General features: G+C 45.6%; 1 protein-coding gene across 1 annotated transcript in view; it reads left to right on the top strand.

Annotated features, from left to right (window-relative positions):
• The first annotated feature begins 9,434 nt into the window (after positions 1 to 9,434).
• SPRED2 (sprouty related EVH1 domain containing 2) overlaps positions 9,435 to 25,674 on the top strand; it is a 109,376-nt gene continuing 93,136 nt past the window's right edge. The window contains exon 1 of the mRNA XM_045549743.1: positions 9,435 to 9,661. Coding sequence (XP_045405699.1) covers positions 9,636 to 9,661 — 26 coding nt within the window. The 5' untranslated portion in view covers positions 9,435 to 9,635. The remainder of the gene's footprint in view (positions 9,662 to 25,674) is intronic.

Raw genomic sequence — 25,674 nt, 5'->3', positions numbered from 1 at the left:
TCTTTTATGAATGAGTTACAACGTTGATAAGCAACATTGCCTCCAACCAGCATAATTAGAAGTAAATGCCAAGGGTGCATCTAGCATTATTCCAAAGACACCTTGGTTATAAAATGTGGACTTTGAGTTCCTGAGTTATGGTTCAAATGTGACCCTATCTGTGTAGTCTTAATTGAGTCACTTTGCTTATCGGGGCCCCAGTTTCCTCGTCTTAAAATAGGTGGTTCCTTACTGTGCTTTTGAACTCTAGTACTTTATGACTTTATGCTTTATTACTGTTCAGCTGGAGGACCTTCCCAGCCTGTCATCTGATACTGGCAAGCCCAGAGAGATTGGGGCAGTGACACTCGAGAAGTCATTCAGGACGCTCTCTCTGATGCCATTGAGCAAAATGTACTTTTAGAGGGAAAGAAGGTAGAAAGATGTGGTAGTTTGTCATTCATTTACTCAGTAAGTATTACAGGGCACCCACTATGTACCATAGTGACTCAGGATTGAATAAGAGAGAATGCGATGCAGTTCCTGTCCTCAGGGTGCTTATAATCCAGTGCAAAGGGAATACAGACAAGCAGATAAGCAATTATCACAAGGTGTAGAGAGGGCCAGGACGGAAGAAGGAGAGAGCGTGCATGGGAGGAGCATCTAGCCCAGCTGAGGGAAGGTGAGATAAGCCTTCCTGGAAGAGATGATACCCAACCAACCAAGGCCTGAAGGAAGAGCACTTGGCTGCCTCTCCTGGCACTGTAGAAAACTGGCCCAGAGGACATCTCATTCTATATTTTACCTGTTTTTTTTCTTTTCTCTCACTGCTTGTTTGGCTCTTCCTTTTTCCAAGTCGTTTAACCCAAGTGTCTATATAGCCTGGGATCTGCAGAAGGACCACAAGGAAACCACTGCAGCAAACTGAAGGTTTCCATCTCAGATCCTTCCACCACTCCACCTCCACCCCATCACGTCCATAACCACCCTGACCATCTCCACCACCATCACCTCTATCACCATCACCACTACCACCACCATCACCATCACCACTACCACCTGCACCACCATCACCATCACCACTACCACCTGCACCACCATCACCATCACCACCACCACCATCACCAACATGTGCACCACCTCTGACACCATCAAAAAAGCACGCAGGCAAGCCTTGCTTTACCTAATCCCAAAACTATGTACAAAATCTGAGCTAATATAATAAACACATTAAGAGATGATTATTTGCTTTTCCAAATGATTCAAGCTAAAGTAATCATAAATAGTTGTTTCCCTAGTGTTTTTAAAACGAGTTTGGTTTACAAACATTTTAATTGCCCAGATCTCTTCAGGAACATACCTATTTTAAGATGTAAGGCATATCGGGGAGGATTTTCATGCTGAGAGAGAAGAACAAGCATAAGAAGTTCATAAGTCCTCTTTCTTGATTCATTAAATTAATTGTGAAGAATTTTATAGCATGTACAAATCTATTAAACATTAAGAAGTTTTAATTAGTTGGCCATAAATCAGTGACTGTAAAGGTAGAAGTTAATTCCATCAATAGTACCCCTATATATGAATGGTATAAATGATATCATAAAAATATATGATACTTACATAAATGTATGATACATGTACTTATATATGGGTCATATGTTTTGTAATATATATGATTTATTTGAATACATAAACATTAATATATAATATATCATATATATGATAAATGTATATTATTATTACAAATATGCTTCTCTAGGTTGTGAAATTTGGGTTAGGGATTGAAGTAGATCATAAAAATGGCTACAAGTTCCTCCCATATTCTATGCACATCCCTTGTGATATGAATTTGCCATTTTTCTCAACAAGGAGAATCTATTTCCACTCCTTGACTATGGCTCTGGGTTGGCCACATGACTTCTTTGGCTAATGGGATATTAACAAATGTGACATAAGCAGAAGCTTTAAAAGTGCATATACATTGGGGTTTGCCCTCTCTTGCTGATCTGGGAACCCTGCCACCACCACCTCCATGTGATCCAGCCTGGGCTGGCTTGCTGGAGGATAACAGATCATGTGGAGAGAGATGAGCTAGCCCAGCTGAGGCCCTTCTAGAGCAATCAGCCTGCCAATCACCACATACACGGGTGAGGCCATTTCAGAACACCCAGCCCCAGCTGAGCTGGCCCAGACCAGCAGAGCCTCTAAATCGACAGAGACTCATGAGAAACAGTAAAATGTTTGTCCTTTTAAGCCACTAAATGTTGTGGTAGTTTGTTATACAGCCAAAGCTAACTGATACAGCAACCATATCTTATCGTATTATGTTTTCCTCTTTAATCTTTATCCATTCCAAAAAGCTTAGGTAAGATGTTTGGTTAACAGGAGCCACAGTTGCCACAAACATATGATCTTTCATTTTCTTCCAATTCTAAAAGTTCTGATTCTCTTATATTATTAAGCTTCCTTTCTCAGCCATGGTCTTTAAAGAAGAAAGGGGATAGGGAATAAATGTAGTAAAAATGAGGCATGATATTAGGAATGAGAAGGGAGTTGGAGATGTAAATTAGGGTGGGATGCTGAGACTAAAAAGAGAAGATGGTACAACTGATAAAGTGTTGACTAACTTCCTGGGAGAAGTTTGCTCTATTAAATCAGAATTTTGTTCTATTAAATCAGAATTACCATGAAACCCCCTGGCACTGACCCCGGTTGTCCCTATGTTACATTGCAAATACACATTCTAAAATTCCCCTTATGTTCCATTCCTAATTCCTCTCAATTTTTTTTTTCACTATCCAAAGTATGGTTTTCTACTTTGGTAGTTAGAATTTTTCTGGCTGTAAGTGACAAGAAGGCCAACTCAAACCAGCCCAAGCAAAAAATATTAGCTTTTACATCTTAAAAGCCCAGATGATTCTCAGGCTTCAGGCAAGATTGAATCTAATTGTTCAAATGATGTCCTCAGGGAACTGTCTCCCCATCTCCATCTCTAGGATCTCTCCACTAACTTGTTTTACCTGTAACCCTCAATCCCTGACCTATTGTTTGGGTCCCAGACTTGAGTAGCAGCAACTGCCTATTGTGTCTCTCCATCTTGAGTGATCTAAGCTCTCCTCCTCCACACCTATTACTCTAATCATGTTAAGGCACCAGGAAGGAAGCACCCAATTTCCCAGCTCAGAAGTTATCCCAGACCTCTCCATTAGACCTCATAACTAATAGATCATAAAGCCAAGTCATTTCTACCCCATGTGTGTCTTTGAAATTGGTTACCTCTCTCCATGGCCTTTGCTACTGTGCTTTGTCATGTATTATTACTTCCGTTGTGAAAGAGGAAAATTTCTTCCTAAACAGTCTTTGCTTTGCTCCCTACAAACCATACTCCATGCCTGAAGTAACATATTAAAAGTGTAAAATCTGAGCCTTCCCTACTTAAAGTGTTTGGTTATATAACTTATAAAACCTGCTCCACAAATTTGGGGTATAAGCATGATGCTACTTGATGATTTTTTCCAGTTTATCACTTGAACCCCCAGCTCCCCTGTTGGCAGAAAGCCTAGTTATCTTAGGTTGGGTTCCCTAGAAACAATACCTGAGCTGGCTTAAGTGTTAGTTGCTAATTAAGGAGCCTCATTGCTCCCTGACACTGGGAGCCACTCTAATCTACCCCGCCTGGCCTGCCTAGCTGTAATACAGAGTCAAGTCTTGGGGAAGGAGATTAGGGATTGGTGTCTTTCCTCCCAAGAGGCCCACGGGCTCTTCCTGCAAATTGCTTTACCCAGTGACAAGCTCTACCTACCTGGGGTCTCACAGTGGGGGCTTGATCCAGTCACAAAACATTCTTTTACACCAGGGGTCAAAACCTCAACGGCCTCTGGGAGCCCGAAGCCTGACAGGGTAGCCACCACTCAACAACAACCAACTGCTACAGAGCAGGAATTTGGCACTTACAGTTGCCAGACCTTTAAATTTTTTCTTTAGGAGGAGTAAAAAATATTGAATTTTATGTGAAATACTCTGATTTTAAGCTTTTAGCTTGATTTAAAAAAAAAAAAAAGCAAGCAAAACAAAAACTGGTCTGGGAGTTTATCTGGCCCTGGAGCTGTTAGTTTATGAGTTTGGTTTGATGCCCTAATCCCAGAACAATGGATGCCAACTTGCCCTACATTTGCATAACTTTGGGGGCCACTGCAGTGATCTGGGACTAGACAAAGATCAGCATTGAGACAGTTACAAAAGTCTCCATGACTTCAAAATAAAGTCTAACCTTCTTTAACATGGCCCGCCTGGTGTCCGTAACCTGGCTTCTACCCTCTCCACTGTCTAGGTTACCTCCTCCTCCCCATGTTATTTCATACCTCAGGGCCTCAGGTGTTCACCCTATGGGGAGGCCCCTTCCAGTTATCTGTGGGCACTCCCACCATCGTGCTACCCTTTAAGATTCAGCTGAAACATCCTTTGCTCTGGCAGCCTTCCTTGCCCTGACCTTTGCTCTCTCTTCTGCAAACCCCATTTTTTAGAGCAGTTACCTCATTGCTCTCATGTGTTCCTTTACACACCTGTTTCCCCACCTGACCAAATCCCTAGAGGGCAGGAGCCTGGGTTCACTCACCTGTGTCCCCATTACCCCATGGAGTACCCGGCACTTTAAACACAGATTGGAGTAATGAATATCCGATGCGAAAAATTATGACCTTGACCATTGCCTTTCACACGCCAGAAATCCATTTGTGAAGAACTGGCAATTTTATTTTAAGACATTAAGTTGAGATTTGGTATTCTAAGAGAAGGAAAAAAAACCCTCTGCTTACTTTAATTTTTAAAATGACCACATATTTGTGAAATACAGCCGAAAAGAATGTTTTACTCCGCTATGGACCTAGCTGAGGCTGCTAAGGATTTCTAGAACGAGAGAAAGCCTAAAGTGACCCGCACCAGCAGAGCTCGCCTCTTAAAGTGGGAGGGGGCGAATGTTTGCTGCCTCGCAAGGCAAGGAACCGGCTCCTCTGAATGAAACAGCACTTTCCACCCAGGCAGCGGCCTACGGTGGGAGGGCGAGCAGCCAGTGGAAAAGACCCTGTGCATAATCCATTCTTAAATGGACTGAGGCCGGCACGGTTGTAAACTGAAACTCCAGAGGCAAAGCCTGAGCGGTTACATTTTCTGGAAAATAATGTTTCCCAGCCCCGCCAATTATTTCCTGCTTTCTGTCCCTCCCCAAGGCACGCACATCCCCAACTTTTGGCGGACCGCTGCATTGACATTGAGCCTCTCTCCTACCTGAAGTGGAGCACCTCAGGAAGCAGCGAGGTTGGCGTTTCATTCATAATACATGAACTCAGGGGAGGAGGGAGGCGGGGGCAAGGGCCTTTCATCTCTGCTATTTAAAATCCCGGCACTGCAGCTGAAAGGGAAAATGACCTGGGAGTGAACGGCATGGGGATGAAGTATTGCACGATAACGGTACAACCGAGCGCGTCAGAGGCCCGCCCGCCGGCTATTTATACCGCGCAGATTATGCAATCGGGCTGCAGCCATTCATACCCCGACCGGGACGCCGCGCGCCGGCGGGGGGGCATCATTCCCGGGCGCCGGGTCAGTTTCTAAGTTTGCATCATCCCCTTCATTACGAGAGAGCTTGGGTTTCCATTTCTGCCAGCGGGTCTTGGGGGAGACAGCTGGGCTACACACTCACTTGGCACACACGGCCGCTTATTTAAACATAATAATAAAGGCACCGGAGCTCCCGAAGCGTGGCCGGGCAGCGCGCAGGGCTGGGCTCGGGGCAGACCGGAAGGAACTGATAAACCCAGCGCTAATGATACCCCCTCCCTCCAGCGTCGGAAGTGTCCTCGGAGCGCCGGTCATTGAGAAATACCGAAGGGGCAGAGTGGGGGTGAGCCGAGGACAAGCCCCCGCGCAGCTGCGCGCGCCTCCCAGCGCGGGGGCGGGGGCGCCGCGGCCGTGGGGGGGTCCTCGGGGCGGGCCGAGGCCGGACCGCGCAAAGCTAAGGGCACCGCAGAGTCCTCCCAGATCACCCCCCTCCCCGCCCCTGGTGGGGGAGGGTGAGTGATTTATCAGATCCCACCCCCACGCCTGAAGAAACCTACACTCCCGGCCCTACCGGACCCGCGCGGACGGGAGGGGGTGAAGGACGCGAACGAGAGAGCGGATTGCAGAAGGGACTAAAATGTCCGCTTCTCCTGGCGCCCGAGCCGGGCGGGAGGGGGTGGGGGCCGCGGCCGGCTTCCCAGTGAAACAGGACCTGCGGGTCTACTGAGCATGCCCGTCCCGCAGCAGCGGAGGGTCGCTCCGGCTCCGCGCTCCGGACTTTCCGGGCGGCCGGCGGGAGGGACGCGGATGGGGGTGCTCCCCCGCCCGGGACTCGGAATTGAGAGGCCGGTAGGTGGGGGTCCTGCTGGGGGCTCCGCTGGGTTTGCTGAAGTTGTAAGCAGATCGATATTACTTTTGAAGCTTTACGATCTTACTTGGAGTCAACACTATTGATTTGATTTGATCGTGTTCAGAGCTGCCTGCCAACTGTTCTGTTGGTTGTCGGGAGACAGAGGGATGTGGATCCTTAGCTCTTTCAGCAATGTCATTAAAGCCCTAAATCCGTGGTACCCCCTATTCCAGCAGCAATCCAGTGGATTTTCATAACACCCTGATATTCAAATCAAAAACACCTGAGTTACTCACCCAACATCCTCATTTATTCCATGCAGATGCATAAGTCAGTTGCCTCAAACAGTTAGTAATTGATGGGGAGGACCAAGAGGTGACCTGCTAGTAATGTTTCCATCAAAAGGCCCCTTTTGGGTGATGAACAAGGCAGAAGAGGAACACGAAGGACAAGGAGTAGAGGGCAGCATTTGGTATTCCAACTGGCTAGAGAGAGAAAAGGGCTACCAGGAATCTCATTTTTGCAGCGGGCTTAACAGGTACCTTCGTTGTATAGCCCATTTAATCTTCCCAGCAACCGTATGTTGTGGGTATTAGTCTGACGCCACACTGAACCCATGGCTCAGAGAACCTAAGTACCTACCAGAAATGGCCCAGCTGGAGTCTGGCACCAGCAGATCCCAGTGGGGACTCTGTGACTCCTGGACCCTGTTTACCATTGTTCCCCCTGACTGCCTCACCCACAGGCTTGGCCAATCCAAGTCATTCACTGCTATTAGCAGAGAGCTGGCTGAATGAGTGGTGTTGACACCAGTTCAGCCTGCTCACAGAGCTTGCCTACCTGCAGAAATTAATAATCACCTCACCTGCAACCTTGCTATTTGGGCATTCTGAAATTGGAGGGTGGAGCCAAAGAGATGCCCATTGGGTGGATAATTTCCACAGGGATAAATGCCTGTGTTAGGGAAATTCAGGAAGGACTAAGTGGATCTCTTTCAGCACCTCCAGGGAGAAGAGCAACAATGGCCAGAGGTGAGGACTGGGTAGATACCTTAGCCTTATGGGGATTTAGAGAACAATGAGATCTTGCATCTGTTTAGGACTTTCTCACAGTCTCAATGGCCTCAGAAACTGAGAAAGACAAGCTTGGCCTTGTTATTCCTGTTTTATAAAGAAACTGAAGAACTGCTAGAAAGCCTCACTCAGGTTCTCAGGGCTGCTAAACCCTGTCTGGTGCCCTTCTCACCACCAGTACCCAGCATCAAAGGTGGGTGACCCCAATCCATGTACCCAGTGATCATGCTTGTGATAAGCATGAAGCCTAGGGTAAACCACCAGTTTCTTCCTGACTCAAGGTGAAACTTGTACCATTTTTGGAGCACTGTGGCTCCCTATATGCATATACCTTTTATGTATGCTATATTTGAGGCAAATATTTAATCTTCTCTTAATTTGTTCAATGGCTGCTGTTTACTTAAAATCTCTGGGTTGTCTCTTGGCACATTCAGGAGAATGGAAAAGTCTATTATGCTTGGAGAGCAGGAAGGGGCAGGGGCTATGTCCCTTGCTTCCTATAGGAGGACCCCAGAAGGAGATACCCAATGGCTACATAATTTGTGGGAGCTGGTGCAAAGTGAAAATGCAGAGTCCCTTGTTTAAAAATTATAAACAGTTTCAAGGCTGCAACAGCATAGCATGAAACCAAGTGCAGATTACTATGCAATTGCACAGGTTGCATGCCCAGGAAGCTAGTCTTGCCTATTGCCCAGAGAGTGCTGCTTTGGAGAGCATGGGTCCACCCAGGAAAAATAATTGAAATAAAAGGGGGGAGTGAGCTCCCCATCTCCCTGTGCCAAAACCCGTGGGGCTGGCAATCTTTAACCCACTAACTATGGCCTTCAAGGGTCAGAGACAAGAGCCATCCTCCATCAACATGAGAAAAATTTACTGGATAATTAAAAATATAAGTATTTGGGGTTACCTCAAAGTGAGAAATGCCATAATTTCTACTGAAATGCAAACGTTTCTGGGCTGTGTTGGGTTTACCTTTTATTTTTCTATGCACAAATAATGATTACTTAAAAACGCCCGTTCCCCTATCAGACAAAAAAGATCGCAAGGTTCACGTGAAAACGAAAAGCCTCTGCCATTCAGAACCTTGGCAAAGTCTAACTCCCTCCCTTTCTGGTTGGGTTGGGGTGGAGGGACCAGCCCCTGGCACCTGCACCGCCCCTACCTTCCCACCTTATGGTGGGGGCAGTTGTTCCTCTGAGCCCGAATCCCTCCAGTCGTTTAACTCCATCCCCTCCCTTGAGTTCCTCATCTCCGCCCCCGCCCCCGCGCCCCCCGATTTTTAATCCTGGGTTTGGGAGGCGGGAGGGGACAAAACGGGAGCCAGATGTGTACGAGTCCCCCGCTCCCGCCTCCTCCCTCCTCTCGGGCTTCCTAAAACCCGGAGCCCCGACCAAGGAGGATTGGGAGCCAGACGGTCGCGGCGCAAACAACTCCGCTCCGCAGCTCCCCCGGGAGTGGAAGCCAGGAGGGAGGGGGAAAGGAAGCCGGGCGTGCTCAGTAGGCAGGACAAAGTTTTTTTTTTTTTCTTCTCCTTTTTTTTTTTTTCGGTCTCAAGTAGGAAGCTTTTTGCACTCCACCACCTCTGGCCGCTGGGAAGACGTCATCGCTTCCGCCCTACTTCCTCCTCCTGTTGGCGGCGGTGAGAATCCAATATGGAGTAAATCGGTGGAGTCGAGAGATGGGGCTCGGACGGGGCGCCCTGCACCGCCTCCCATGCGCACCTCCCCCGGCCGCCGACCGCTCCCCGGAACCGTGATTGGCCCGGCCCCCGGGGGCGACCCCGGACCGAGCCCCCACCCGCGGCTGGCCCCCTCCTCCTCCTCTCAGCAGTCACTGCCGCTCCGAGGCGCGCTTGTTTTTCTTCTGCTCTTCCCCACCGCCGTCCCCTGGCCAAATCTCGCCCCCTCTCGAGCCCCCGGAGCCCCCGCCCGTCTCGCCCCTCGGCGCTGCGGCGCTCACTCGCCCAGCGGCTTGCCTTTGCACCCCTTCCCCGAAACCTCACCCCGCGCCCCCGGCGCTCCGCTTCCCCTTCTGCTGCGGTGCCCCCTTCATCTCTAGCCGCCCCCCCTCCCCAAATCAGGAGATCTCCGGAGATGTGAAGAAGGGGGGTGAGCGGACAGGAAGATGAAGGGAGCAAAGCTGCCCGCCGCGGGACAGGCGTCTAGGTGAACAAGAAAATGACCGAAGAAACACACCCGGACGAGTAAGTTTGGCCGCAGGGTGGGACGAGGGTGCCCCGAGGGGACAGCGTGGGGACCGGGGCTGAGGATGCGGGCGGGGACGCCGGTTGGGTGAACTTGGCGTGGGGTGCAGCGACTCGCTGACCTGTCGGGGTTGGGACGTGAGACTTCCCTCCTAACTGAAGTGAGGAGGGGGCAAAAACTGCCTCGGGCCAGCGAGGGCGCGCCTAGGGTCGGCTGGCTGGTGGCCGCTGCGGGGGCCAAGGGCGCGCGGGTGACCTCAGCGCGGTCTCTACTCCCTCTCTGAGGACTCAGACCCCCCTCCCCGAAATCATTGGTGGTCGGAGTGGAAGATCTGACACTCCCGACTCCGACCTCCAAGGGCCCGTGGGTTTTTACGTGGTGACTTTGTGACTCCCGCCCCGCCGCTCGCCCGGTACTCCCGTTCCGAGCCCACTGGGGCCTAGGCTCCGCCATTTCGTTTTCTTGAATCGCTCTCATTTGCATACCACATTTTCATTCATAAAATACGCGGCGGAACGAGGGGAGGACAGACTCGGGCGGCACGGGGGTCTGGTGCGCCCGGGTCCCCGCGCGGGCCGGCGTGCTGGAGCCGCCCGAGGGGTCCCGCGGCGCGTGTGAGTGTGTGTGCACGCGCTTGTGGCCGGCACACGCGCCCCGCGGGCTCGGGGCTGCTCGGGGGAGGTCGGAGCGTGTGCGGCGGGGGCGGGCGGGAGCGTGCGGGGCAGCGCGCTGCCAGGGAGCGTGTGGGGTGTGTGTGTTTGTGTGTGTGTGTGCGCTCACGTGTGCGCGTGCACGGGCGTGTGCCCGGCCCGCGGGCCCGAGGGGAACAATGCTCCGGGCGCTCCGCCGGAGGGCTCCGGGCCGCCCCTCGCGGGACCCGTGCCTGTCACCAGTCCTGGGCCAAGGTGCAGCCGCTTCCCGCCTCGCGGTCTTAGGGTCCGGTTTGGCATTTTCCCTCCCCCGCCCGAGGCGTTTCCAGTCTCGGGTGCGACGGGGGCGGGGCCGCCGGGCCCGGCTCCTCAGGTCTTTGGCCTGGGGTTCGAGCGGTCACCGCACGGCGGCCGCCGCTGCTCAGTGGCTATGCCCGCCACCAGCACTTTTTTTTTTTTTTTTTTTTTTGTGAATAAGACGCTCTCCTTTATTGTCACATGACATCCCTCCCCTCCTCCCCTGCACATTCATAAATCCGGAGCCTGCCTCGGCTCCTTTCATTCAGTGCTGCCATTAGCCAAGGTAGCGGCGGCGCCGGCTTGGGCTCAAGAGCCAGTCGGCAGCCGGGCAAATGCTCCCGGGATGGAGGCCCCGCGCGAATCAGTGCGGGGCAGTGGGGGCTGCGGACAGTCAGCTCCGGAGGCTCCAGGTCTTTTGCCCCCCGCGAGCGTTGAGACTCTAGAGTGCCGGGAGGGGAAGTGACTCAGGGCTAGGCGACGGGGAGGCTTGTCTCTTGCAGCAGGTGACAGAATGCTGTGTGCTCTACACTGAGAAATCTACTCACTTCTTTTTAAATGCCCCCTTTATCCTTTGGCGTCTGCTGTTGCCAGGCCTGGCGGGAGAGGGGGGCTGGTGTTTGGGAAAGGGAATTTCCTTCCTGTGGGTCCCCAGGGAACTCTGACTGCAGTAACCCCTGATCTGCCAGGCATCGGGCCCAGGATCCTGCCTGGTGTGCTTGTCGCTGCCGTCCCACCTCATATGCTTTGCTTTGTTTTCATATACGGAATCTTGAAATGGTAAAATGAAAAAAAAAGTTGCACTTTTAGAGCTGAAATATGGAGAAGGAACATGATGCTGGGCCTTGCTGTCTTTTGAACTTGACCAATAAACCAGTATTTTTATTGTCCCTCGTTCGTACTTGCACACACAGCAGCAGTGATGGCAATGAGGGATGGTTGCTGTACTCAGGCCTTGCGAATTCTTGAAGAGGTTTGACCACTCCACCTCGGGTCCCTTGGGAGTACAGGCCTGGCCTGGCCCTTCTGAGGGCAGCTTGTCAGCCTTGCGTCCTTCCCCATCTGCTATCCAAAGCAAAAGGATTTCGGGTGGGATCACCAGGGAGAAATAAAAATCTCCATTACAGGCTCTCAGAACCGCTGCTTCCTCTGCTGTTAGAAGCTCATGGAGGATGGATATTTAAGGACAAGTTCTGGTTTCAGTTAGAGAATCATAAAGCGTTGGCACCTTAGCTACTGCAGAAATGGGCTTCTGGGGGTTACTTTTAATGTGATGACCTTGGCATAGACATGAAATGCCTGAGAAGAAAGAGGCCGCATGGGCTGTAAACTGCCATTGAAGACACTGTCCATTATATTGTTCAGTGTTCTTATGTAATGACCCATCTGAAAAATTCCTTTCAAATTTAGTGACAGGAAGGTTTTTTCTCTGAGTTACAGAGCTTGCTGTGACTGCTTTTTTGTTGTTGGGTTTTTTTTTTTGTTTTTTTTTTTTTGTGGTGGTGGTTTGCTGCCACTGTCTGTAAGCCTAGAGGTAAAATTGTTTGTTTAAGGTAACCATATTAGCTTATTTTTTTAACTAGATTTATTTACCCCTCTGTATGAATTTTGATTTTCTATTTTCTCTTTTAATGGCTTTGTGTTTGAGGTCTCTCAGATACCTTTTGGAACTAGGCAGGGCATGTTACTTATAAAGAGAATTGGTGACATCACACTGGAGACCTAGGGGATATTTATACTTTAGGTAATACAGATTTTCTTGATAGTCCATATATAGTTAGGGTTTTTATTAAATGCTACAGATAAATATCTGTTACATTTAGCATCAGAATGCAGTAAATCAGAACCTTGCAACTGGTAAAATTGTGTTTAATTAAAAGAATGTTTTGTTTTCTAATGTTCCAAGTCAATTTAAGACTCCTCTAATAAACATGGTAATTCAGGAAAGCTTGTCTGTTCTTGTTGATGGTGGTCCTAAAAGATAGCTTCTATATAGAAAATACACGGACCATTTATGTTAAGATTTACAATTCTACAGACTTTTTTTAATAACTTAAAAAGTAGAGAGCATCAACAAACTATTAGAAGTGGTCTTTTGCACACAGCAGTGGAAAAAAATGGTAAAACCTGTATTTTGTCTGTATCTTTAAAGCATTTGACCATGGCTATGAATGGTTTGGAAATTTGCAGACAAACCCTCCAGCAGCAAGTTCTAACTCAGAAGACATCAGGCTGCTGTTCATTCAGCTTTCTATTTTGTTCCTCTCATGAACTCTTCTCTGTAACCCACTTCTTGCAGGGAATGGATTTGCAGCTTTACCCTCAGTAGTATTTTTCCTGCTGTTGAAAGGTTTCCCATTAATAAAAAGGCTTAAATATTTTTGGTGAATCATCTCAAAAACATTACAAACATTGGAACTCTTACACCTAAATACTTGAGCTTACTTCTCAAAAGATAAAAATACTGTTTTGTAAAACCACAATACCATTATCACACTTTGAAAAATTAATAATTCCCTGACATCTTTAACACTCTAAAAAATGTTTTTATATACCTGATTATTCAGCCAGGGACCAATCAAAAACCCCAAGTTAAGTGCATTTGTAACATATGTTTAAGGCTCAAGGCTTAGCCGCTTGCTCACTTTATGATCTAAGTTACTGACATATCTCACTTTGGTTTTATATGGAGTAAATAAAATGGGAATAAATACAACCTATTTTGTGGAGCTACTGTGAGAATTAAATGAAGTAGCCTATGTAAAGCTTGTGGTATAGACCATGGCATAAAATAGGTGCCCTGTGTGGTTCTTTGCAGAGCATTGAGATAGGTTTCTTGCAGGCTTAGCTTGTTAATTTTCAAATAACCCTATGAAGCAGGTGTTCCCACATTTAACTGATGAAGAAGCTTAGGTAAAGTGAAGTGCCCAAGATAGCGAACATACTCATTTAGTCTTCTGAACAATCCTGTGAGGTAGATGGTGTTATTATCCCACTTTATAAATGAGGTAACTGTGGCAGAGAGAAGTCGTTTGCTCAAGGTCATGCCATTAGTAACTGAAGGAGCACCCCAGCAGCCTGGTTCAGGAAGGGCTCTGTACTTTTAACGAATTGGTGTGAAGGGAGAGGGCGTCCAGCCTCAGTCATTCTGATTTCGGAGCTCACATTGATTCTGCCAGTCATGCTGTTCTTAATTCTTCTGAATTGGTGACAATCTGTTGTTGTAATTTTTCTCACTTATCTTCCCAGAAAATGCTCTGAGGCATGTGGGCATACCAAATTAAAATGAACTTAAATTTTGGCTTGAGAATTCTATGACACACCTTAAGATAATGGAGGGGGAGTGCAAATTCAGAGTTGGTTATTACTGGAATGTTAGATCTACGTTAATTGAAATAACAGCTGTGGAAATTAAACTGATACAGGTATTGATGGATTTTCTTTGCATTAGCCTTAAAAAGGGAATGTGTTTCTACTCTACATGAGTAAAATCCTTAAATGTTAAAAGCATGGAATTGACTGTGCAGAATTGGAGTCTTAATTTATTCATTTGATAATCTTGAAAGCAAGACAAACAGAAAAACTTGGGAAGACCTTAAGCAGCTTGTAAGCCTGGACGTGTCAGAGTGTAAAGTTAAGTGCCTGCTGCAAGGCTGCACAGCTAGTGGGGCTGTTGACTTGACTCACCTCCATCTGCTGGTGGTGGTCTGGGTTTGTTTCCATGGGAATATTAGCAAATGCTACCTCCTTTCTGACTATAATTGGTCCCTCTGCTTTCCTGTTCTTTTTACCCATAAAATATGTAAAAAGGGAATCAGTAGGAATATCAGACACAACAATCTGCTTGCTCTCGCTGTTTATTATGGAATTTTTTTCTTTCTTCCTTCTCTTCCCCAACAGGTGACATTCTGCTCATTCCCTCAGCCACCTCTGAGCTTCCTTTTGGGAGGTTCTCCTTGACTTTTTCCACCACACCCCATTCTCCAAGTCAAAACAGATGACTCTTTATAGTATTTCTATAAAGTGCATGGCAGTTATCACCATTCAGAGTTGGGCTTATTCCCAGCTGCATCAGAATATGAGCTTTTTGGAGTCAGGGTTACTTCTCAACTGCCTAGTTGTTGGCCCAATACCACTGGGCACATTGTGGTTGCTTAGTAAATGTCTCTTGAATAAAATAATGGACTTAATTATTTTAAAATGCTGTTTTGTCTGTGCTGACTAATGCAGTAATTACAATTGTTGGATTTAACTTAGGGTATATATCAGCCTCCTTTTGAGAGACTCACCCTGTTCCTGTGAAGCCCTTGATGTCTTTGGTGGAAATTGGGTGCAGAACAATTTGGTGATGGTGATCTGTCGTTGGCAACTGAAAACCATTTTGATTTCCTTCATTGTTGTGGGAACTGACAAGTAGAAGATCTTGAGCACAATAAGACAGGGCCTATTTTTCTGCCTCTGTAGGAGAATTGCTGCAGAAATCACAATATTAACAATTTGCGATAGCTGCAGGGTTCTGTTGAAGTTTTAACGCTTGAAGTTGGAGACAGCTGTGCTGATGAACTCCAATATTGGCATAGTTCCTGTATTACTGGCTGAACACAAATACAAAGTCTAACAGCAAAATCCTGGGAATTGAACAAGATGATAATACAGGCAGAGCAGGAAGTTTAAGGGTGTTGTGATTATTTGGGTTTGTTTTCTCTAAAGTAAATTAGGCTGATTTTTTTTTTAAGACCCAATCATACTGATACTTTATAACTGGCTCTTACAAGTATTTCTTTTTGATCAATACTTAGGGCTAGAACACTGATGATGTTTTTTAGGCATTTGTAGGGCTTTTAGTGACTTTGAAATAGAAGGAATATTTTGTACTAATGCACACAGTGCCCTGTGGAGCAAAATGTGTTTTCTATATGGCTTACCCTGGGTAGGCATGAAAGATTGTTACCTCAGCGTGACATGTGTCCCATGTCATGGAAAGAAAGTCTAGTAAAATACTTGATATCAGCTGGCATAGGAGTTCACTAAACTAAGTGACAGCTGTTTCATAACTACCCATTTCCCTTTCTCAGGTAGTCTTTATGGACAGGGTGTTCACATGTGGCATATTGCACACATGATACCAAATTGTGCTCATGTTATTTACGCTACTCTCAAAGGATAGTTGAATTTAAAACAAAATTTAAAAACAAATTTTGGCCAGGCACAGTGGCTCGTGCCTGTAATCCTAGCACTCTGAGGGGCTGAGGTGGAAGAATTGCTTGAGGCCAGCCTGAGCAAGAGCTAGACCCCATCTCTACAAAAAAATACACAAATTAGCTGGGCCTGATGGTGTGTGCCTGTAGTCCCAGCTACTCAGGAGGCTGAGGCAGGGGAATCACTTGAGCTCAGGAGTTTGAGGTTGCAGTGAGCTGTGATGATGCCCCCGCACTCTAGGCAGGGTGACAGGGGAGACTCTGTTTCCAAAAACAAACAAACAAACAAAAAAACCTGTAAAATTTCTGTTTACTCACCCTTTGAAGGGTAGAGGTAAAGAAATAGATTTTGACTTCACCCTAGTATTTAGCACTTGTGATTGAAGAGATTAGAACAGATGTGCCAGTCAGCCTCTAAAATGTATGGCTTTGGCTCCTCTGTGTCTTGAAGTAATGATTTTTCAAATCTGGTTGTTTTTGTTCTTAGATATATTCCCTGTAGTCCATTCATAAATGCTTGAAACTTAATTATCTGGTTTTTTTTAACTGACTTTCATTGTTCATCTGAGAATGACATCTTTGTCTTTTTCATTATTTATTCCTCTTATTTCTTTTTGTTATTTCATTGCTTTGGCTCTGGCCTCCAGTACTGACTGTTCAGATAAACACTGTTTTATTTTGTATTTGCATCCCACCCTGAGAATGTACAGAGAAGCATGGCCCATCTGCCCTTCTAGGTGTGGAAATAGCTCGTTGACCCTCACACCCATGGCCTGGCAGAGTGCTGAGCACACCGTAGGCTTCCTCAAACATATATTGATTGGGTGAAGTAAATATTAATTGAAAAATAATATTATCTTATATAAAAATTTAATGAGTATTCACACTGTACCTACCCCAAAAAGACTTTGCGGTTGCTTTTTCAAAACTACCAAAGGGGAGGCTGCCATGATGGTACTGGAGGTACCATGGGCTGTGGGGGCAGACCCTCCTGACAAAGTGATCTGTTCAAGGCTCCTCAGGGAGTTTGTAGGGGGTGAATTCGAACTTAGAAATCATGTTTTGCTGTTTTTGGCTTTCCAATGCTATGCTAGTAGGTCCCTCTAGAATAGCACCTTAGTTTTTGTACTGTGATATAGCTGTCTATTGGCCCCTTTACTCAGTGATCCCAATTGGCTCTGCTTTTTGAGATTGTGACTTTTATAGCTTGTCTGCTCTTTTGCTGTAAATGTATCTACCTGTAGTAGCATCCTTGGCTCCCTTGCCATTCCTACTCCTTTTCTGCTCTGTGGTCTAGAAATTTTACTGAAAGTATTCAGATTGTTCCTAAAACAGAAGTCATAGGCTTGGTGGGGATGGGTGGGGCTGAGGGCTCTCTTAGGAGTCGTTTGGCTTATGACGTGTTTTGTCTACTTGCATGCCACGTTGCTGTTTCATTTTATATTTCCAGCCAAGGAATAAAGTGGGTGAGGGAGTGGGAATACAGATGGAGTGCTGGACCAGAGGTTTAATTTAATCATCAATATCAGAGTAATTTTACTCATTTTTACAGATCTTTAAAGCTGTATGAGTGTGAATATAGTCTTAATGTAGTTACTATATTTCTCTCCTTGGCTTAAAGGTTAAGCCAAGTCTGCTTTTTCTCAGGCTCAGAATTCCAAAGCAGATCTGCCCTGCTAGGATGGTGTGCACTGGCTCAACACCTCACTAGGTCCTGGTGGCCTAATGGTTGCCTTCTCATTGATCTGTGTACGAACAGGTTTCAGAACAGGAGTCTGTTGTCTGTAAATAAGCTTTGAAGCCCTTATGGTCCATTCTTAGATGTCTTTTGTACTATGGAAAATTAGGGGATACCAGATTATAGGTGTTGATTTGGGGTGTGGTACACTGTGAATCTAAGTAACTTAAATTTAGAATGTACTTCAGCCCCGATTGGAAAACCATGTATAAGTTACTTTATTGAATAAAATAAATGAGTAGGGGTACAGCCAATGGAAAGGGAGTGACTAGCTGTTGAGTACCTACCTCATGCTGTTCAGTTACTGCAAATATAGAGCACCTGACCTAACAGACAATACCAGAGCTATGATTCAGGAAGTCTCTGCCCTCTCTGAGGTTCCATTCTAGAGTGCTAGACACTTTCATATGCCTTAAGGGTGTGAGGACAGCATCATCTTGTTGATTGACTAGCTGATTGATTGCTAGAGTTGTTTTCCCTTTTCTTCCCCTCCCTCCTGCTGGGTTCCCCCTGGAGCTGCCTGCTAGAAATGTAAGCAGTGGGGTTCCCAGATTTGAGGAGGGGGTGTGGAATTATTTATGCAGAACATTAAAAGACCTACCTGCCCTTGCCAGAAGCCCCTAACAGGCAATCTTTTCAACTCCTTTTTAGGGTGTGAGAAAAAGAGAAAGAGAGAGTTGTACATACAAGCACGTACGCATTCACACGTGGGTGGAGTATGTCCAACAGTCAAGCATTTACATACTGCTGGTGAAGAAAAGATTCTGAGAGGTTACATATCTTGCCTGAGGTCACACACACAGTGAGATTTGTTATTTTTAACCCAGGACCTTTGACTTTTGAATCTCATATCTGTGGAATAACACAATGTTTCATAACCTCACAGGGCCTCAGTTTTCTCATATAAATGCGTTGTGTGTATAGCTTGGTTTATATTACTGTTGAACAAAAGAAATTAGAACTCTTCTTAGAATCCTGTAAACACCTCAGAATTGTGAGGTGACATTGCATTCCTGTTCAGCTCTCTGGAGTAGGGAGCCAGTGCCCATCCAGGTGGCCTTTTCGGTACTGAGATATAAACAGCAGCTCTATGGATACTTATTTTGGAAAGAGAACAAGCCATCTTAGCCCTGATGGAAAGCTTGTGTGAGCAAAATGGCTAACAAAATATAGTGTTCACCTGGACCTTAACAGGTGTAGCCTAGCTGTTTTGAGAGGAGCATCCTGTAGAAGTGCTTCTCAAACTGAACTTACATAGAGATTCCCTGAGGAAATCTGGTAAAATTAGGATTCTGATTCAGTAAAGCATGAGATTCTGAATATTTAACAAACTCCCTGGTATTGATGCCACTGGGGGTCCATTGGCTTATCCGTGGTTATGACCATGGTTTGTGTTTTCACTGTCCAGACCTTAATAAAAAGATAACTTCACATACTTGGCATTTTGAATGTTTGCTTAAGAAGCTCACTGGACAAGAATGGTGCTTGTACACGGAGAGGTATTATCAAGCGCCTGCTGGTCCCCATTCCTGGCAGGACTTCCAGCTTTGAGGTGCAGCTGGATTTTAGATGGGAATGTGCTGGAGGAATTTTTTCTTTTCTTAATGGCTTGGAAACAGTTCTTGGTGAATGCCAGGAAGCCCAAGAGGTCCATCACTTAAAAAGCAATGTGAAGTCCTCAAATGGTGCATGTGATGTCTGACAGTCAGCTGGCAGTCTTCACCTTTTCCAGGCAAATCAGTCACATAGGTACAGAAAGGCTGCCTGCTGCCTTGGGAAGCTTGGGCGCTCAGCCCTAGAAGAAATCACAGGAAGTAATTAAACAGAGAAGGTCAGAGAAAGAGGAAGTGGTTGTGTTGTTTCTGATGAGAAGAATATTGTTGTTACTGGGGATCAAGATGATGATGTTTAAATCTCTTGGAATGTGACTGCTTGGGGGTTTGATTGTATTTAAATTAAGGTCCTTTTAGTTTATTCTTTTAGACAGCAATCTAGTTAGGAAATGAATTGCCTTTGGGTCTTATCAGGAATCCCCACGTGCCTAAGCAGAAGTCTTAAGCAGAGTTGCTTGTACCTTGGCAAATTGCACTTAAATGAAATGAATGTCAAGACTATTAGAGGTTAATTTTAGGTGTCTAGAATTCTCCCTAATTCTCCTGATTAAACACTTTAACATAATAATTTCCTTAATTGGAATAATGATGGAATATTAGCATGCATATTAAACCATTTACCCAAATTTGAATAGGGTTAAAATGCAAATTATCCATCACTTGTCAGTGCTTACTCTTTAGAGATAATTCCTGGTGAGAAATGGGGAAGAGACTGGAATATGAATTGGAAAAGGGCTTCCACGTGAGACAGTGTTGCTTGGAAAGCCAAGAGTAAACCAGAGGACTGAAAGAAGTGAGGGCCCCTTTGTTCCCCCCAAAAAGAGTACTAAAAATATGAAAGCCTGTGAAATCAGTAACTCTAATATGGAGGTGGGTGCAACAGGAAATCTGAAATGAGCTAACTATAGACTCTCTGGCTGTATCTTCATTAGCCTGTCATATTTTTCTTTGAGAGGAAGATGAGTAAGACTTAAGATCCCTCCCCAGCATTTAGATATCTCATCTGCAAGCCTTTTTTGTTTTGTTTCTTCTTCTGTTTTTGAGACAGGGTCTCGCTCTGTCTCTTTAGGCTGGAATACACACTTAAAGCCACCACTCCTGGCCTCATCTGCAAGTTTGGTTTTTTTTGAGACAGAGTCTCACTCTGTTGCCTGGGCTAGAGTGCTATGGCATCAGCCTAGCTCACAGCAACCTCAAACTCCTGGGCTCAAGCAATCCTCCTGCCTCAGCCTCCCGAGTAGCTGGAACTACAGGCATGCGCCACTATGCCCAGCTAACTTTTTCTACATATTTTTAGTTGTCCGGTTAATTTCTTTCCATTTTTTTGGTAGAGACGGGGGTCTCACTCTTGCTTAGGCTGGTCTCAAACTCCTGACCTCAAGTGATCCTCCAGCCTTGGCCTCCCAGAGTGCTAGGATTACAGGCGTGAGCCACCACGCCCAGCCTCATCTGCAAGTCTTGAACTGACACTACTACCCAGTTGTTCCCAAACAAGTAGCTGGGAACCCATATGCACTCCCAGCATTATTTGTGATCCAAATACATAACGTGCTTCACATATATGTATTATTCTCTTTTAATGTACATGGCTGCATTTATAGAATAATAAAATACAACCTCATTAAAATACTACCAAATTCACAGTAGATGTTTGGTGTATATTTTTGTTGATTCACAGTTATTAAAAAATACAATTATATTTTCTGGGGAGGAGAATGGTCCCTGAATTTTTTCCTTTCGAGTCCTTTTACTTGGAAACTTGGGAATTGTAAACCACATTCTGGACATAAAAACGTAAGTGTGGTCATTTTGTGGGTGGGGGATGGATATGCAAGAGGGTGCCTTGGCAATGTAGAGCGGATTAGGTGGAAGCTCTGAAGGAAGTCAGAGGACTCATTTAGTTGGAGGTGGATGGGGATGGGGAGTGTGGAGGGAGAAGTTGCAAATGAGTCTGTAGGCCAGGCACGGTGGCTCACACCTGTAGTCTTAGCACTTTGGGAGGCTGAGGCTGGAGGATCACTTGAGGCCAGGAATTTGAGACCAGCCTGAGCAACATAATGAGACCCTGGCACTACAAAAAATAGAAAAATTAGCTGGGCACAGTGGTATGAGCCTATAGTCCCAGCTACTTGGGAGGCTGAGGCAGGAGGATTGCTTGAGCCCAGGAGTTGGAGGTTGCAGTAAGTAGTGATGATGCCAGTGCACTCTAGTTGAGGGAATAGAGTGAGACCTGTCTCAAAAAAAAAAAAAAGTCTGTGTATCTTCCCTAGAGACTAAGTATAAGGTTAGGTCTTCTGATTAAGGGAGGAAGAGTTAGGGGAGTGAGTCTTCTGTCTTCTAGCTCCACCCTGCTTTCCACTCTTACAGTCAGCATTTATCCAGACACCTGTTCTGTGCAATGCACAACTCTTTATTTACATTGGAAAAGAGGATACACCCAACACTCAAAGCTCTTGAATGGGTATCAAGTAGCAAAAAAGATAGGTAACTGGATGCCAAATGTAGTAAGTTTTGGGAGTCAGGAAACTTAGGTTCCCACTCTCCCTTTTTTTTTTGAGACAGAGTCTGTCTTGTCACCCAGGTTAGAGTGTAGTGGTGTAGTGGCATCATCATAATTCACTGCAACCTCTTAACTCCTGGGCTCAAGTGCTGGCCCCCACTCCTTCTCTGCCACTAACATGTTCCGAGTTGGGCAAGATGGTAAACATACCTAGACTCAGTTTTCTCATCTCTAAAATAGAGGGGTTGAATAATAAAGTAATATTGAAGGACTCTTCTCATTTCAAATATTTCAAAGAGAGTTCACATTTTAAAAATACACAAACTTTCATTCTTATTTATAAGCATAATGTTCTTTTTTTTTAAATAGAGAAAAATATAAGGAAGAAATTAAAATGCCCAGGGGGGAGTTCACTTTCAACAAGGTGGGTCTTGAGTTGAGTTTTTGAGGACTCAGAAAAAGATGATGCTTGTATTGGGGGGAGGGGGGCAGGTCAGGCAAGATGGAGAGGAGGCATCTTGGGTCCAGAGGTTTCCCCCATGGGCAGGGACACTCCACTTCCCAGCTTATGCCAGGGGAGGTCAAAGAAAGAGCTGGTTGAGTCGGCTGAGGCTAAATTTAAATTTGAGAGGGTATTGAGAGCCAGGCTGATAAAGTGTGTACTTGGACTTTTGTTCTGTAGGTAGATGTTTAAGGCTTTGAAACAAAGAGATCATACAGTGATAATGTTGGTAACATCAAGCTAGTTACAGGGTACAGGCTAGGTGGGAGTCAGGGGGACCACCAATAATTGTGTTTCTTAACAGATCTGGGCAGGACTTTCCTGTCTGACTTTGTGAAATGCAAGGGGCATACATGTAGAAACTTGTGTTCCAAGGAGACTGTTGTTACATTTATTGGAAGATGGTCAAGGGGCTGTGAAAATCAGAACAAAATTAACCAGCTTACTTTGCAGATCAGATATATAGCCTAGAAATAACCCAAGTGAGATTTTTTTGTTTTTGTTTGGTTTTAGTATTGTTACTTTTCACAGCATTCATCAGTGAAGTGGTGAATGCATTGCCCTTTCTTACTAGAGAAAAATGGTTGCAACCTGACCATAGATTTTATTTTATTTTTTTATTTTTTTTCAATAGACACCGTTCCTGAGGAAGACCATAAGATTTCAGAACTGTAGAGGATCTTAGGAAAATACAAGCTCAGGTTCTTTTTTTTCCCACATGTAAATTGTGATTGGAAAGGCCGAGTGACTAACTCAGGGTCACACAGCTAGTTGGTTTGGGCTATGTCAGCAGGATGTCACCTGGCCTTGGTTCCAGGCCTGTTGTGGGTGCTAAACATTCATACAATTGCTACCCTGAGTTGTTGAACCCTCAGGAGACAGAAAAAAGATGGTGGAAACTTAATCAATTCAGATAAACATGGCACCAGTGGACATGGAACCATCAACATTGAACAGACTGCTAGCTTGGTCACACCTACAAGAGGCTGAGGTAGAAGAGCTTGTGTGGCTCTCCTGTGGATGGCAGGTAGGGCTTCCACATGTCATGTTCCAGGTGCAGGAGAATTAGGAGTGGAGGCAGGGAAGGGCCTCCAGCTCACCATCCTGGGAGAGACAAGATGAGCCCTTAGCAGAACAGTTGAAATACATGTGAAGTTCCAAGGTTTTTGCGCCTGGGCACCAGAAAAAAAGTTTATGAAACATTACCTATGCTTGTTCTTCCTCACCAGCGCCTTCTGTTCTCCCCATGTGTTTGCTTTTGGTGTTAACTGCCAAGGCGGTGTGGTCATAGACAACAGGAAGTAATATTTGATATGCAGGTCTCCTGGGGGTGGGGGGAGGTGGATGCCAGGATGCGAAGGGTGGTGGTTTGGGCACATTACTGTGAGAACTCTGTGCGCTTACTTATGGGCCAACAGGTGCTATTATAGCAAAGAGAGGGAAGGAGAAGTTGACTGGTTGGTCATATAATGAGAATTTTTTATGGTAGCAGTTTTTGTAACTGCCCCATAGGTTAACTCCAGATCAAGTCAGGATTATCCTCTGTACCAGACAAATCACACAGCTAGTAAGTGTCATGGCCAAGGGCATGTAAAAACCTAGGCTTGAGTAAGAATGAAAACAATCCCCAAATCAAGACACATTATCCCAAGAGCCTGAGATCCAGCAGATAGCTTGGGAGGACACACCTCACTTTGCCATGGTGAGAATTAATCCATTTCCCAATCCTGCTTGGAAACTATATTTTTCAGTCAGGATTCCCCTTGGTATAACAAGATTCATACTGCTTGTGTAGGATAAGAAACTTCTGTTTTTAAAAAATTTCCTTCTCTCCAGCCCTCATACCTTTGTTTCCCTTGTTAATGTCCATCAGTTGGGCATTCTTCTTACTCAGAGTAAAGAGTCCGTGGTGAACCTAAACGGTACGGGTGATTTGGTTGTGATGGTTTCCCTGCAGACTCCCTCTTCCACACGCCCTGTGTTGGAGAGGGAGCAGCACAGCAGTGACCAGAAGAATTAGACAGGTGCTGCCCATTCCCCACCCCTCCCCTGGGCAGTGTGATGGTGGGCCCCAAGGGAGAGCACATGTGGGATTGGTGGGGGATGCTACCAAGGAAATACCACCCTTTCATCCCTCCACTCTTAAGCTTTCTCATCCCCACACCAGTGAATCAGAATGTCACCCCCACCCTCCCATCCTCCCGAGTTGGCATTTTAAAAATCCAGGAGGTGCTGATATGCCTAGCTAATCAGAGTTCGGAAGGGGACAATACCCAAACCTTGAGGGTTGCAACCAAACCAGATGGTACTGACCAGGGAGCATTTGCTCTTGTAAAGACCTTGTATCTCCACTGCCCATTAATTTGTCCTGATTAGTCTGTCCTATCTGGTGGCATTTAACACATGACACATGTCCCTATTAGTGAACCTAGTGTTGGGAGGAATGTTGTTCCTTCCTCTCTTGCCTTTGTTTTTTCTCTTTTCAAGTTAGATAACAGATAACCTCCCAGGGAGAAATATCCCAAATTGATGTTACATGGGAAGTGAGGTCATAAAGAGTCAACAGATTCTAATTGTTGATCCAAAAGGTTTTTTTTAATTAAAAAAAAATTCTGAAACACACACTTTTTATTATATTTTTTTAAAGGTTTGGCTGAAACTTTAAAAGCTCTATTAATTTTTTTCAGAAGTTTTCCTTGGTGAGGTAACACAGATGCCTTTAGGATATGAATTTAGCTATTTTAATGGTTAAGGTAGTTAATATAGGGGTGTTTTTTAATTTTGCCCCTTTTTTTGGTGGAATAGGGGCCAGTTACTTTACAGAGAACAAGAATAGTTCCTTGAATTTGATTTTTTGACAAACCTTTGTTAACATAGGACTGTTATTTGCTTGAATTTAAAGAAAAGCAGAGCTGTAAAATCATATGCTTTTGCCTAGAAAGGAAAATACATTGACTTAAAACAGATGTCTCTAACAAAAACTGATGCCAGGCTTAAGATTGTAGCTTGTCACCTACAAGTGTGGCACCACATGCAAATGTGGGGAAGGCCCCAAAATTGTCGTAACATCTTAGGAGAAAATGTGAAGGGCACACTTAAAAATGGGACAGAGTGCTGCATAACAGTGTGAATGTACTTAATGCCACTGAACTGTATGCTTAAAAATGGTTAAAATGGCAACTTTTATGTATATTTTACCACAATTAAAAAATAATTTTTTTTTTAATGGGACAGAGTCAACTAATGACTTGAGGACTCAAAGAAACACTTTTCTTCTGAAAAATGGAAGCTTGAACACGGCTATCTGGCCTATACTCCTCAGAGGCCTCCCCTCCTTGTTACAGATTTTTGGCTCCCAATTAATCTCTCCCTAGTCCCCTATGCTTCCCTATTCTGTGCCATACGCGCACCCGCCCCCCCCCCCCCCGTGCCCCACCCCCCAGTTTCCTTCGCAGAGGTTTGAGGCAGATGAACTTTGAGATCAGGCCAGCAGTGCCCAACACTTTGCATCTCC

This window comes from Lemur catta, chromosome 4, assembly GCF_020740605.2.
Source record: "Lemur catta isolate mLemCat1 chromosome 4, mLemCat1.pri, whole genome shotgun sequence".
Taxonomy (NCBI): Eukaryota; Metazoa; Chordata; class Mammalia; order Primates; family Lemuridae; genus Lemur; species Lemur catta.
The sequence above is the reverse complement of the archived record's forward strand: the minus strand, read 5'-3'. Positions and strand labels throughout refer to the sequence as shown.